The following is a 16176-nucleotide window of genomic DNA, read 5'->3' as shown; positions in this document are numbered from 1 at the left end:
CCCACAAGGTGGCGGTGCGCTCTTTAGCGATTCTTGTCTACATCGCTCTGTGACCGGAGATGATCTGCTGGATCCTAGCCATTTACAGCTTCGCTGTAAAAAAGAAGATACGGAAGCTGGTTGTATATACCATTTTATATTCGAAAAGTTAAAGTCGCCGAGAAAAAATGGGGGATAATTGGGGAAACGTGTTAGTGTTTTTGCGCAAGAATAAATCAAATCAAATCAAATGTGGGTCACAACGTCGTGCAGTTCGTTAACAAATGTTGGCGAGGACGAAGGGGGAACGATAGCATGCGGCAAGGATAATTTTTTGTTGGCCAATAGTGAGCGATGCCCAGACAATTTCAAGGATGCTGTTAAAAGTGTATGCAAGACGAGGGTATGTTTTTCGACATCGCTAACAGGGCACCAACTCCCCGACGCGCAGTTCGATCACAACGATAGATTGCAAAATGACACGCTTCTTGAAAAATTTCTGAATCATGCACATGCGCGGGGAGCCATGTTTCGGTCAATACAATTATGTGTGCATCACAGGTATATATTGCGGAAGATAAAGAATCGTATTTGTTAAAAAGGCTTCTGATGTTAGTGAATAGAACTGAAATTCTTGAATTAGATACAGGACTATACCTCTCCCGCGTTCCTAGGAAGAGATTTGTGCCCGTTTTTTATTATTTTCGAAACCTCTACCAGGCCGTTCTACTTCAATAATCTGGCCTGAGCTGAGATCCAACATGTGGTATTTTTTTGTTCACATATAGCTTATTGTAACGTAGGTTAAATTGTGGGGATTCTGGCAGATTTTCTGCAAAGGATGCGCCTGGCGTGAGAGAAGTCTTTGCTAGTTCTTTTTTAAAATTGGGAGCGTGTTGACAATACTTTATCTTTAGTTTTGGTGTCACTAAACTCCACAATAATAGGGCAGCATCGGTTTTGTGAAAATGAGCCTAAACAGGCTGCGCGATGAATCGAGTTTGGCGAAAATGAACCTATGACGGACGTAATTTTAGTGACCACCTTTGCTTCAGTTTCCTCCCACGATTCTTCGACGTCTGGAAGCCCATGAAAAATTAAATTGTCACGTCTAGACCTATCCTCGAGCTCGTCCAGGCGAGCCTGTAACAAGCTATTTTGAGCAGTTGTTTCTAAAACCAAATTCTGCATGCTTGATAGCTCGCTTCCGAGGCTTTAGGCAATTTTGGCTTGATCACAACCGCCGCGACTTTCTCGCTAATGCTGAAAAATTTCTGCACGTTTTCTGCTATTTTTCTGCGGATTAAAAATACCACCCCGTGTTCTTTCTTCTATTAGGGTCCACTGTGGCACAGAATATGCCCGCTAGTGAGCTCCATGAAGCCTTCTCCTGTCCTTCTAACTTCGCTTAACCCTATAATATCCCACTTAATGTCCGAGAGCTCCTCTAGTAGTACAGCTAAGCTTCCCTCACTAGACAGAGTGCGTGCGTTGAACGTGGCCAGGGTCAAGTTCCAATGGAGGCCTGTCCGGACCCAGAGGTTCTTAGCACCCTCTCTGTGTCGCTGTTCTGGCCGCCGCCATGGACAGGTGCTGTACAGCTGCTGGGGACTGAGGGCCGAGATTTGAGTTGGTTAGTCATGGGAGGTGGCGGCCAACAACTATACCAGGGTGGCCAGATCCTTCTCTGGCGAGGAAGTGCTGTTTGTGTCCTTAAGAGCCTTCCTAGCATGGTTGAACCTTTCTAGTGTAGCCTCTTAGGTATCCGGGATGATGGTCACTTGCGGGTACGTCACAGAGCCAGACGAAAAAGAGAGAGAAAGCGAGAGAAATTACGCGGGGACGACGTTGCTGGGCACGTCTGCTCTGATATTGAGGCAGCGTTTCTCGGTTTAGCTTCTTCATTTTTTTTATACGCGCGGTTCTGAAGGAATAAGCTGAGGCGCTTGCTTACTGATGAGATATCCACTGATTTGTGGCCGTTGGAAAAGCGAACCAATGCTGTGCTCAAGTGTATAGCTACGATAAACGGCTAGCTTGAAGCTCAGCTGGCCAAAAAGGCCGCTGAAGGCATATTAGCGCCCTTCCTCGCCGTTTGAACACTATTTTCGACCTAAAAACTGTTTATCGGAACAACGGTGGCCTTTTGGCAGGGCTGGGCGAAAGTTAGGCAACGCTGTGCTCTCTAATGTCTGGAAACTTTGGGACCACGACATGGGCCTAAAAACTCTATTTCTGTATTTTTTACATAAAAGATGATTACAGTGGCCCCTAGTTGATACGATTCGGCATAATACGTTTTTCGGCTTAAGACGTTTTTAGTTTTATTCCCTTAGAAGTACTGCATCTTTGCGCGTTTAATACGATAACATTTTTGCCGAAAACTGGATACTACGATCGCGAAAGTGGATATTGACCGACATTTCTGGAAATCTTGCGTTTACTCTTCGCTATACTAGCTCAAAGCGCTTACCAACAAGGCGCGATCTGTACGTTGCGGAGCCGCTAAGGCCGCGGAAGTGCCGGTTTTGCGGCGAAAACATCGCTGCCAGGCGTGGCAGGCCTCCATTGGAACTTGACCCTGGCCAAGTTCAACGCACGCACTCTGTCCAGTGAGGGAAGCTTAGCTGTACTACTGGAGGAGCTCTTGGACATTAAGTGGGATGATGCTACGTCCAATGATGATGCTACGTCGGGCGATACACTGCGCCATCTTGCGAAAGGTATCATAATCGCACCCTGATACGTCCTGTTTACATGCTTCGAGAAAGTTAGAGCGGCAGGAGTCAACGTCGAAGAATTAGTCCAACGCGAAAAAATCGACATATCCGCGCTCTTGTTGCACAGTAAAGACTTCCAAACGCCCGGGGGCTGGATTCACCGATTTAAGGCACGACACGAATTGCCGTACAAAACAGCGCCCGGCGAAACGAAAAATACCGCCAACTTCTTTTTTACTTTGCAGAAGAATGTAGTCCTGGACGCTGAAAAGAGGAATGTGCCCCACAAATTGACCAGCAACTTCAACGTTGCTGACGTCAGAGTATGCATATATTCCTCCACTTTTCAACCTGTTTGGATAATACGGTTTTCGCATTATACGTTTTATTTTCCGGTTCCCGCGAAAGACGTATCAACGAGAGTTTACTGTACATATCTTGGTAGCCCTTTCTCGGGCGGTTGTAATTATTTGTGTGCCCAGGGGTTGTCCAGTTATTCAAATTTTAGCGATGTTGCCTGCGTCACCCCGGATCATTTCCGTACTCCTAGCTCGGTATGGCTACGGCGTTTGCGACATAGCGCTGAACTTACTCGGAGTTTTTCCCCTTCGTAGCTCAGTGTCCGGTGTTGCGTGAGGTCTTCTTTAGCTTTTAGAACGATCTTTTGACCCTACCTAACAAATAGTGTCCTTTTTTTCCGGATTTAATCCCGCAGCTGGGCCGCTTAGAACCCTCGCGAGAATAAAAAAAAGTTTTTCTTCGAGGAAAATAAAGAAAGATGTAACGACGAAGCGCTGTGAGAGTGCTTAGACATTAGTAAACGGTTTTCAGAATTTCCGTGCAATTTTTTGTTAGCGGTAGTAAATGCTTTTTTGGATCATCAGTGGTTTCTCGCTCAAAGCAAACCAAAACATCAGTGCGAATAATGTTCTCTGTCTCCACAGCTTTCCACGTCATCTGAAATGATATTTGCGATGGTACGACGCGCATTAATGTTATGCAATAACATTGAGAGCTTGCTATCAATGCAGCCAAAAACAAAAGTACTCCTAAAAACGCGACATCATGTTATTATTGTCCTCTTATAATTCGATGTTCTTGATTTTATTTTCTGTCGTGTAGTTTGTACATCGTAGTTTAGGCCACTTCGTGTAGCCTATCTTCATCTTTACGTGAGCCGTTTTTCTTTTGCTCATTACAGTTAATAACTGGCGCGCAATGGTACCGGGTGAAGGGCGCTCCCCATTGTAGCAGTTACGTAGGGTTTGTCATATTATCAGTCAACACTGCGACAAAGATTTCGCAGAAATAAGGCAGTCTTTTGCACCAGTTCAAGCGGAGTGGCGGTGGTTTGCGCGAACAAGAACGCTCGGGCTTTTACGCGTTGGGATGTCTCAGCAAACACAATTCTTACACACACATCCCGAGCTCGCCGCATAGCCGCATACGTCCGCAAGACAAAAACAACAGCACACTAAAAAAACATCGCGAGGAACACCCGTCACTGCGAGTGGACGATGTCCTTGGTAGACGCACCTCCTGGCGTACGACTTTCACCCGGCAGCCTATTGGCGCGACAAATTCTGTACCACAGGCAAACCGGCCAAATTCCTCACGGAGCCTTGCGACCTTGAGGCCGCACCGCTCAGCCTGGTGAACCGCGGGACGCGCATGCGCCGTGCAGCCGCCGGCAACGACTAGCCTGAGCCCCATGCCATTGCATTTGTACGTTCCCAACAATGCATTCTTAGCATTGAAAAAAAAAAATCAGGCGGTCCTCGTACCGGCATGCTTTCCACGGCGTCATGAGCGCTCCGCGACTCAGAATGTGAGCACGTTCTATCGTAGCCCTTTGGCTGGGCGCGCAGGATCTCCCTGCTGAACTACATCGGATTCCGGGCGATGCTTGTCCTGTCACCACTGCTGCCGCACAACGAGGGCCGCGACTTGGCGCACCTGCACTACGCGCGCGAGATACCAACGAGGACTCCGCCCAAGCGCTGGCGCTTCTGCGTTCGTCTACTGGAGTCGGTGTACAAGCTGCCCCTTCTCCAGCTCCAGGTGCAGTCGTTCGAAAAGAAGGACACCTTCCACACGGTGAGGCGTGCGGGTGGGCTCTTTGCGCTTGCGCTCTCTTGACCAACCGCCCAACATCCTCTTACAGCTCAACAGAACCATCGAGCTGCTGAAGAAATATATGTTCCGCACCGTGCGAAATTCGAGCCGCTTCGGGCAGGCCACGAGAGAGATGGTCATCAGAAAGGTGAGCGTCAGCGCTTGCCAACTCTTCGGCCCTTCTCTTCACACTGTGGTAATAAACCAAAATGACTATCGTGGCCGGAAATTTGTGCAATTTTTTCGCAGTGGTTCGGTCATTAGAAACCGCCGTTTGGCAACATGGTATTCTTCAGCATGTGCCTGCACGTGCGTTTCAGCGCTCCGTGGCCCTACCGTGGCACCACGCCATTGTTTCAAACAAGTGACCCCCTGCCTAGCATGAGGATAACTTAGCATTGTTGTTTTACGCGCCTCGGAAACAATTTCGGTACGAGGCACGTCAAGTGCAGGGATACGGATTAACTTAGACCACGTGGTGATCTTTAACATCGCTGAAATCCCTACACACAAACGTTTTTTTTTTATTCTTTGCCTCCGTTCGAAGCTGGCCTCAAACATTTAACTGTGACGTATGATCAGAAGATGGTAATAAATGCAATTAGGTCTCAATAGTTGATTATCCGCTTTATCACATTTGTTAGCCCCCTTATAATTGATTCCGAGCTCGTCTAGACAAGACTGCATCCGCATGCCAGACACCCGCCGTACCACATTGTGTTGAGAGACTCCAAAACTGCATAAACGATAAACGTGCTGATAAAGTTGCCGAAGGCCCGTGTTCATAAATCTTTTCGTAACGAGTTCGGTGGTCGCATGTAGGTAAATATGAATAAACATAATAGCCGGCATAGCAAGTACCTTGGAGCGATAAGGAATAGCAGTTTCTATTTTCAAATAAACCAGTGCCCTCTCTAGTTCGAATGGAAATGAAGTGTTTACGTGCATTGTCGTCAGTAGTACAGCTCTAAACCGGCCTCCGCAGTGCCGTGCACTAGCCACTGGCCGCATAGAGTGGCTGCCCCCACTGGGAGGCGCAGGAACTACCGCTGTTCAGAATCCCTCCCCCACGTCAGGCATTACCTCCCAGTGCATGCGTCGTGGCCTAAAATTTTAGATGCACCAACTTTGACCATTGTTGCGATTGTATTTATTGACACAGTTGTATTCATACGGCTGGGAAACTTGATTTATAAATTTGATGACACAATATGATTCATGCCTGCTTCCATCCCTGGAACATCCTGCTCCTCTGAAGATACACAATAACATCGTGGATTGGGAAAGAGTTGTCAGAAATCTCTCCGACTTAGCCGCAGCTCCGAGGGCCAAAATGCACGAAAGACTGTTGAAGAGTCGTGCGTAATGCAAGCTCCTTCTGAATCTCGTATATATTGGTGTATGAACGTTCCTTTTTCCTACTCCCATACAGCTACGAGACCTTCAGTTCCACTCGTATAGCAGCCCACAAATCCTGGATCCCGAGATACGGGAACGGCATTATCACGGGGTAAAGTACACTCCCTCGTGTTCTTAGCGGCAACAATCTGGAAAACGGTCGTTTTACCGCTTGCGCTCGATCACCGCAGGTTCCGGACCTGGACCCAACGAATGTTCTTTCGGACTACATTCAGACGCTAAGCATTGTTCTCAAGAATTACTGGAGCTACTACGGGAGTATGGGTCCACACTTCCGGTCAGTCCTTTGGAAGTTTATCGCGCGAATTCTCGCACGTATTTATGCCTCTTGGCTGGTTTTGTGTCTGTTAACCGCAAAGGTTTTTATTACAGGTGGCACGGCTCAGTCTTTGACACAGTAGCCACTTATAATCACTTCGAGAACACCTTGTGTAAGCGGAGCTCGATTTCTCGGAAAGTAGTGAAAAGCATATACTTTCACCTCACAATGATTCGTGTTGCTTTCAGACATACCACCGTCGTTGTTCATGGAGGACGTGAAGTACAACACTTTCCACTCGTAAGTAGGGGTTAAAACAGCCAGGCTAGTATGGTGCCCGTTAGCTTGAAGTGGCATTATATTAATAAACCGGGCGAACTAGACTACATACCGTAGCTCAGATCTTGTCGCGTCCTACAATGATCCTAAATTTACACAAATAGCAGCAAACTAGAAATGTGTCGTGCACGTAGTTAAGAGCGCAAACTGAAAAAAAAAATCGCAGGAAGAGGAAGTGAGCAAATAATTGGGGCAGTAGTTTGGCCTGGGGAAAATTTGGAATGCGTTGCGGAAGGCAGCGGCATTGGCATTAAGGCGTACGCACTGCAGCGGTCAAAAAAGACGGTAAGACACAGAAGGTTGGGACACGTCCTGCTTCTACGGAACGGGCTAAGTTGGTGACTGTGAAGGAACGGCTCCAAAGAATTACGAGCATGAAAAAAAGTACCTCAATTTTCCTCGCTGCCCTGGCACCCATGGCTCTTCAGCATTGAAATAAAGCATATGTCGTCCCTTGGTAGACCACTGTAGCGGACCATGACCCTCTTTCACTAGCACCCTATGCACAAGGTTTTTATGGAAGGGGAGCCTCAAGGGTAGCGCAGAACCGGCAGTCTAACAGTGGCTTCAGACGATGGGTGACGCCAATGCAGAGACGGGTAAGAAAACTCACCGATTTGTTTACATGACGCCAGCGGCAGAGATCTGAAAGGTGTAAGCTCAGAAAGGTGTAAGGTGTAAATGTGTTTCGACTACTGTTAGGCTCTCTGAAGTGGCATAGAGTAGCTTCCCACTTGACAGGTGGCACGAACGCTGCTGGCATGTTTGAGCAGGCTTGCAAGACGTGCGAGTTGGGTTTTACGGTCTCTTTTGTAGAACGGCGAAGTTTAAGAATAACAGGCCGCCGGTGACGCTACTGCTTTCAACAGCGCTGTCGACCAAGTTTCAACGTGTCGTTTGTGGAGACTGCCTTCAGAATGCAACTAAAAGAACGCGTACGTGGGTACAACAGAGTTCGGAAGCTGGAGTCGCCAAGCTGGGCAAACAAGCGGCAGATGAGTGGACACCGCCCCACGGATGTTCGTGGTGTAAAATGCAGCAGTTTATCCTACGGAGTAGGATTATCCTAGTGGAACTATATATGTGCTTTACAGACCTCTATGATAGTATGACTCTGGTAAAATCGGGTTCTATTTTGAGATCATGCATTCGGCTGCAACGGCTCTTGCATGATCCGACGAAATGGTCAGCCATTCCACCCTCTGAAGGTCACTGACCAGCGAAGCTTCTTAGCACACACCACATATAGGTGACACAATTTATGTGAGAGATGTGAGCAAATTTAATTTCTCTCGAGTGTTGACGGCGATCAATCCCAAGAAAAACCCACAACACGTACTATAAAAAGGTACCTATTTATAACTCATCATTATCATGACTTATCATCATCATCAACAACAACTACAAAAGCAGCAGCAGCCTACCATGTCCACCGCAGGACGAAGACCTCTCTCATCGACCTTCAACCGCTCCTGTCCTGCGCTGCTCGGGTCCATTCTTTGCTTCCGAATTCCCCTATTTCTTGCCTCCATCGAGTTATTGGCCTTCATCTTCTTCTAGACCCGTCCGTCGGTATCCACTCTGTTACCCTGGCGGTCCACCCGCTGTCATTTTGTGTAACTACGTGACCAACTCAAGTCTATTTCTTTTCCTTTACTTGAACTATGATATGCTCTACTCGGGTTTCTCTGATCCAGGAAGCTCGTTTCCCCTCCATTAACGTTACTCCTATCATTATTAGGTCCATGGCTCATTGAGCCGACCTAAGTTTGCTTTCCAGTTGTTTAGTGAGGCGCCAAGTTTCCGCTCCATATGTGATCACCGTCAGGGCATATTGGTTGTATATTCTTCTTTTCAATGGTAGATGTGGCTGACTTTTCTTTCTTTGAGAGTGCTTGCAGAGTGCTCCCCAGCCCATACCTATTCAGCGCCGGATTTCTCTCTCGTGGCTGGGATCAGGACACACAACCTGTACTAGGTAGTTAAAATCTACTTGTTCGACCTTTTCCTCACATATTGTCACGTAGCAAAAGACGACACGGCTGTTTTGAAGGAAAAACAAGTTTATTGGAGCAACTTGTGCTCCCCTAACAACTCAAAGAATACAGAGGCGGCGAAGCAGCAGTCAACAAAGTGACGTGCGCAGGCGAGGGCGGCAAAAGCAGAAACATAAACAAACAAATTCAATGCATGGTTCGTGGCGATATGCTGAGCAGGGCGCTTTCGGCATGTTTATTCATCATTACGTCAGATATTATTCTAAAAATGCCCATCCTCCAAGTGATGAGACGTTATAAGCTTCAGGTTTAAGCCATGTTTTGATCTTGCAAATGGTCCGTCTCTATTATCTATTCAAAAAGCCCATTTAAGAGGTGAGAGGTCACAGACACCGAGACGGTCGTTTTCTAACGCGTCGCGCTTTAAAGATACGTGTAGCCTCGGGACATTTTGTTTGCAGACATAAAAAAATACATGGAACACTAGCAATAGAAGCTTAAAAAAAAGGCATTTTTTAAACACATTTCAAAGCCCGTCAAGGAAAAGTTGCAGCGGGAACTTAAATAATAAAATATACTGCATTACGGTAACGGTCCTTGAATAAAGCTCATGCATAAACTGCAGCGGCTGACAAGGGAGGAATGCAGCCTAGAGAAAGCCCAACACACATATAAAAGGACAACCCCTAATACTGAGAAACTATTAAAAGAAAAAAAAATCGCGGCTAATTCCTTTTTTGGCGGAATTGTTGAAAAAATCGGGTATGATGGCCGCTGATGGGCACATTGATGATGCATCTTTCTCCATTATGAGCACTAAGATCAGAACACCGCCCACCAAGAGGCACAAGTGCGGGTCATACCGACCGGTCTACTTATCCATTTAGTTTTCATTACGAGATGGATTGCCGTGCAGCTCCTTGTTGCGCTCTTCACCGACAGAAGCTGTAAGACGCCCCCAACTTTTTTATAAGTCGGGTAACCGTCATCACTCTTTCTCATCAAACTCCTCACTAACGCGGGTCATCTCCACAGTCAGTGGCGAGAAGGTCATGACGAAGACACGTCGGGAGGGGCGTATGGGCAAATTCTTGCTCGGAGCTAGGCACGCAAGACAGTTTTGTAATAAAATACAACAGGAAACCAGGCATAAAGGAGCCGGTACGAGGCTCCAGGACGCCGACTTGGACCGTCGCGATTGCCACTCGAGTTTTCGTAAGTCGAACGAAGGATAATGTGACGTGGTTCTTTGGCTCAGTATCCTTTGAAAACATAGTTTTTCGCGCGTGAAAATTCAGCGTATATTGTTAAATGCAAAGTTCTTAGTCAGCGAGGTAGCACTTCAGTTCTCCCGAGCAAGCCACGCAAGAAAGGAAGCTTTGTATTTACTGTCGTCAGGTTAGCTGCTCGCTAACAGGAGTGCGTCGTTATCGCCCTTGTCGTCTCTCTAACAGCCGCAGCCACCCCGTTACATAGGCCACTGGCATCACAGTGAACTTTTACTACTTTGAGTAATCCGGCGAGTTCAGTATGAATTCTATGCATTGATTCTCGCGCGGCGTCGGCACTGGGCTTCGGTGGCTGTCTCAGTCTTGGTGGTTGAGAGTAACATACGGCACGTGCGACATGTTTCCTTTTTGGGGGAGGTGGATAGGGGTAAAGGGGGGGGGGGGGGGGGGGGCTTGGTTGGTATTATCTTTGTCTTCCGCATGTGTTCGATGATGCCTAGGATGAACGTGCGTATTAAATATTAGTTGCTCCTCTAACACTGGCACATCTGGGCCCAACACAAAATGAAGCAGAGCGAACGGTGTAGTACCGACAGATATGCTATGTGGTCGCGGATAGAACGCCGCTGGGACTCGACAGTGCATATTATCGCAACGGTGCCGATGATTTCTGTCAGGTTAGGAGGGTAGTCAGCAAAGCTCCAGGACGCGGTTTCAGACAAAACGATTTATGTGGGTTGCGACTCTGCAGGTTGCGACGGAAACTGGTGCGACCATGTAGTTCTTGCTTTTGCAAAAAAAAAAAATGCCAGGCATAATTTTGGAAATATAAGCTGTTAAAAGCAAAGAGCGTCGCGAATTAGGAACGTTTCACGTATGCAACGCCATTGCTATGCAGTTAAAGGGGGCCATGCAGACAAAATATAAGTTCGTTTTATTCGAAAGATTTTGTGTTTTATAGCGCTCCCAGTGCTTTCCCGGCAGCAAATAATGCCGCATTCACTGAGAAATTAATCAATTAAGGTTAAAATTTTGATTCTCTCACAAAAGCGTGTGTTTTCGTGAAGCCAGCAATTAAGTCATAAGTGTCCATATTCAAACGCACTTCCAGTACGTCATTCGGCTCTACAGCCTAGCTTGCAGTCAGCCATCCCAGATGGCGCTACAATACTCATCCATGGACCGTTGTCCGCCGTTGCTTTGTTTTTGACCGTACCTGCACCTGGCTTGTTTTTGTTACTGTAGAAAGTAGTCGTTTCGTTAAACATGAGGTATCTTCGACAAACAGGGTCCCGTAAGACAACGTCGCTTACGCCAATCGGCCAGTGCCGCGTAAGACAACTCCAAGGTGGCGGACTACTGTGCAGCTAAAACAAGCATAGTGAGTCCAGTACCAACATCAGTGCGCATCGGTACTTCTATGCTTACGTGTATTTTCGTAACTTTTATTGTTTACCGCACCATTCTTACTGCTGTAAAATGAATATGAATTACATTTAAGCGCAGATAGCCCGTTCGGCAAGCTTATAAGCCGTGCGTAATCTGCGTTTGCTTTTGAAGGCCCCAGCCAATCGCACAGCTGGATACATTTGACATTATAGGTTCTGTTTCGGGGAATGAGCTAGTGGGTCGCGTGGCCTTTCCTTTTTTTCTTACTTATATAGCTTATTTGAGTGAAGTGTGCGGTAAAAGCGGTGTCAGTAGGATTCTAACTAGCAGGTCTTTGGAATGAAACAAACGTGTTTTGTCCGCATGGCCCCTTTAAAGGCGTTTTTTGCCTGTAAAGGGTGCATCCCCACGCAAACACTCATACTGCGGCGAAGCCAAAATCGTATACTTGGGGTGGCTGTCGGCATTTCAAGTTCGGTCCTAGCCGTTGTAATGTCGCCCTCAATGTTTATTGTTTATTAGTGCGCAGAACAGTACTTCACGACAACCAATTGTTGTGGGTAGACCACTAAAAGCTCGCAGTATTTTTGTGACCCCGGCGACCATCGTGAAAACCCCGGCCCATTCTGCACATAACCACACCGAGAGATTCCAATGAGGAAGACGGTTGTCATCGGAACCTACAACTTTGTATAATGGTTCCTCGAAAGCAGTTTACCTGTCCTCACTAACGCGTAGTGTGGACTGAGGAGGAGGAAACTTTTACTGCCCACATCGACGAAGATCACGAACGATTTCGTAATTATGAGCGGTAATGAAGATTCATTTTCTCCTCATGTTAGTGAGGAGCGGTAAACCGACGCATGCGCGCCAATTCTTCGCCCGTCCATCCGCACTCAGGAGGATTCGCTAATGAAGACGGCATCAGATATGATAGCCCAGCAAAGCTGCCTATGGAAGGGTCAATTTCATTGGCTGATCATTTGGTCGGTGACGAATGTGAGGATTCTTGTTTTACTTCTTTACCGTCAGTAATACCGTTGGGAAGTGGCTGCAAAGCATTCGAGCGATGCAAAAGGTGGATAACCAACACCCGACCGATCAGACACCTGAAACAAACAACGAGGACGAAGCCGTCTTTCTGTGCTATAGAAAGGAAGCCAACAGTCAACAACACCATGAAAACCATGGGGAATTGTTCTATATTTATTTTTGTGATACAAAGACTTACATAAAAATGCGCCGGAAAAGACGGGGACACAGAATAGAAAATACACAGGACGACGCGCGTTGTCCTGTGTATTTTCTATTCTGTGTCGTCGTCTTTCCCGGCGCATTTTTTAAAATAAAATATCAAAACCAACTGGCCCAACTTTCCATCCTGCTGAAAAGATAAATTGTTAGATTTTACAGAAAAGTGTGGAAAAACATCACTATTTTTTCTTAACATGCCTTTATAGCATTGCTCCGACCCGTTTTTTGTCTCAGTATTTATTTTTTGGTTGCATGCACACAAGAAGTAAGATGGTGCTTCGAAGTGTATAACTACATTTGTACGTCAGGCTACGTGATATGTTCTCTCTATTTTAAAATTGGTATTTGCGAAAATGCAGTTTGACACTTGAGCGTTGTGCCGTAATAGAGCGTCTAGATTATTTTAGAACTTCCGAGATTTTTCAACGGTCTCAACGTCGTGTACCAGCCATGGAGAAGTTCACGCTCAGTGTAAGTGGAACCCTGCCGCCCGTTTCATGTTACCTACCTCGCCTCATTCTGAGTCCGTGCAGTGGCCGTAGGAAAGTGACGTGCGCTGTCAAACTCGTAGGTCCGAAGTACTTTTTAAGGACACTTGTCTCGTTGGCTGATCTTTTTTTGCGTTGCTCCTTCCTCGTCATTCGTTGTCTGTACTTAGCACTCCCGGTCGCCTTTCGTTTGGTTCTGAGTGGCTGTGGTCTTTCCTCACGAAAACGGTGCGTTGAGTGCACCCCGTTCCTCGACTCAGTCAATACGGATGGGGTTAGAAAGTGCGTGTACTGTCAAACTAAATTGTCGTCATGGATGCCGCAAAGGGCGAACTATGGCAAATCGGGACGATTTAGTCAAAAGTAATGATTTTTCACCGTGCTAAAATTTTGTTTCTTCGTTGGGACTTTAGGCTTGCGTAACTTCCACTATAGGAAGCGACCAGTCGGTGAAATAACACCAGCTTATGTTGTTTTCCACGGACGTGCTTTTTGTGCTCCCGGATAACGCCGGCGCAATCCTACAAATGTGCGCATGCAATGACCGCTTCAATAAAATTCGTTGAGAAGGAAGAACGCAGACGGGTGCGCCACGTGGCAGTGAGTAGCCATGACGAAGGGGGAACCATTAATCCGGCTTTTCCGGACGTTGGTAGCGAGTAAATTAGTATAGGCACACCAGACATAGTGTCGTGCAGGATCACAGAGGCCCGGTTAGTCGGGAACTCATCATTTCATCACATCATTTTCCTTCATTTGGTTTCATTTTATTTCAGTTAAGTTCGTTCTTTTGGGCGTATAAACAGTACTTATACGAAGTTATTATGCAGACAATGGTCCCATAGTAAGGAACGCTGTAAATGAGACCCCTAATGATTGATAGCAAACCAGAGATCACGCGCACGAACGAAAAAACATGTGAGCCATACGATCACAAAGATGACTTAACGTGAATGTTATCTCGCATGTGTGAGAAGAAAATGAAGAAAGCTCGCACTAACGCGAAAGACTTGAGGGTAGCGAAGCTACGCGACCTTCACGACATTCACGACGGTTTGACTCCATGATTACAGCCGATTTGCTTTTTCTTCGCAGCCGCAACGACCTTTACTCCATATTTGTTGCTATAACGGCGGAGAAGAAGCAAGTCGAAGAAGCAGAACGAACGAACGGAACGCGCACACTTACACTAGGCGCCCGCAGGTGCAACGTGTACCCTGTAACGTGTTCTGTGTCGAGCAGGTGGCGTGATTCCTCTCCCCACAGTTACAGCCGAGTGAGCAAGCCGTTCGACTTTTGGGTACTAACTCAGGGTCGTAGCCACTTTCTTAATCGCGCGTTGGACCTCTTCGACCGTTATCGCGTTGTTTATTACGGCTTTGACGTCCTCCGGGACCATGGGCAGCTCATCGAGGGCATCCGACGGAGGATCATCGAGATTAGCGCGCAAGCAAAACAGCTTCTCGTTGTACTCGCTGAAGACAGCCACCACTTCCTCGCTCCCACGAGAAAGACCACCAGGGGACTCACCTCGGAAATCACTTTAATGCCAACCCTTGCTTGCTCGAAAGCACCAAGAAGTTCGACGGCTGTGCCTCGGACACCACTCGTTGCTCCCTGCTCCGCACTAGAGCCCTCCAATACCGCTTTTCGAGCTCATATAGGATCTCCTCTTTCACGCTGCGAATGTCCTCCGAAAATTCCCCCGGCCTCTCCTCCTTCGCTTCTTCAAGGGCGCGCACGCCCTCCACCAGTAGACTTCATTCCGCCATTCTGTCTCTCGCCTCCTGTCACCCGATTGTGATTGCTGCATCTTTGACCCGTTGTTTGAAGCGCTCCCACGCAACTCCATCGATGGTTGCAGCGTTGATTGCTTCAATTTCGCCTCTTACGCGGTCTACGAAGGCCGCTTATCGAGGACAGTAGAGTTCATCAGCCAGTGGCTGCCGACCCTTCTCTTGATTTCGTGCTCAATTCTGATTGCACGTATGTCACTAAACTGTGGTCCGAGAAAGCAACAGGATATGATGGCGTAATTATTCACAAATGGCAGCGCATCCTCCGTCAAGTACACGCGGTCTAAGCGAGCCTGTGACGTGCCACGCCATCTAGTGTAGCGGATTGTTTTTAACGCCCACGCTGAAGGGCCACGTCGATCCGATCACTTTCTGGAAGAACCACTTTCAAAACACGTGCCGAAGCGTACACCACCCCCTTACCACGCGCTCTGCCACTGGCATTGACAATACAGTAAAATTCACCAGCTAGGACGAGTCGACCCGTGACCACCAGAATGTTCCGAATGGAAGAGAACAAGTCGGCACGCGCCGCCTGATCATTCGGCGCATAAACACACAAAAAGCGCGCAAGCTCCCCTCCCACCAGGCCGTACAACAACGCCCGTCCTTCGCGAGCTCGCATTCAATTACGGTTAAGAAATTGTTTCCGGATTAGATTGTGGTTCCCCTGCTCGGGTAGGTACGAGGGAGTAAAAACACCAAAATTGGTGGCCAAAAAAAGGTACGAAATCTCGAGCGTCCTCTCGAGAAACATGCCATGATTTGAAGCGCAACAAAAACACACGGACGAAGAACAGAGTAGACGAGACAGGCGCTAACTTGCAACTATTTTATTCGGCTACGCATGTGCTTATATTTCCTAGGAAAAGGGAGGGCGAGACAGAAGGAGCGTACACATACACAGGTGATAACAGAACCAGAAATGTTTACAGCACGTTTTTCAGAAAAACCATTTCGCTACTGTACAGAGCAATCGAGGTATCACTTACACAGTAATCCGCTCTATCCCTGATGTAATACGCTTCGGCGAATTCCCTCGCAGCCCTGTTCTTGCTTTTGTTTAGTATTCTTATCTTTTTGAACCGTGGCTCACAACCGCAGGAACGCGAGTGGGTGGGCAATTGTGCTCCATTATCTTTACCAAGCGAAAATTCATTTTCCTTGGCTCTCTCGTAGACGCAACGGCCCG

At 47.3% G+C, this 16176-nt stretch overlaps 1 protein-coding gene across 1 annotated transcript in view; it reads left to right on the top strand.

Moving 5' to 3' along the window:
* LOC144162496 (uncharacterized) overlaps nucleotides 1-16176 on the top strand; it is a 130433-nt gene that overhangs the window by 84675 nt on the left and 29582 nt on the right. The window contains exons 14-19 of the mRNA XM_077693061.1: nucleotides 4568-4796; nucleotides 4864-4962; nucleotides 6247-6324; nucleotides 6404-6510; nucleotides 6606-6664; nucleotides 6741-6792. Of these exons, the coding sequence (XP_077549187.1) occupies nucleotides 4568-4796; nucleotides 4864-4962; nucleotides 6247-6324; nucleotides 6404-6510; nucleotides 6606-6664; nucleotides 6741-6792 (624 nt within the window). The remainder of the gene's footprint in view (nucleotides 1-4567; nucleotides 4797-4863; nucleotides 4963-6246; nucleotides 6325-6403; nucleotides 6511-6605; nucleotides 6665-6740; nucleotides 6793-16176) is intronic.

Source organism: Haemaphysalis longicornis, unplaced genomic scaffold (assembly GCF_048455015.1).
Source record: "Haemaphysalis longicornis isolate Haplotype H1 unplaced genomic scaffold, Haemaphysalis longicornis Haplotype H1 scaffold_1, whole genome shotgun sequence".
NCBI classification, from domain to species: Eukaryota; Metazoa; Arthropoda; class Arachnida; order Ixodida; family Ixodidae; genus Haemaphysalis; species Haemaphysalis longicornis.
This window is presented reverse-complemented; position numbering and strand designations above follow the sequence as displayed.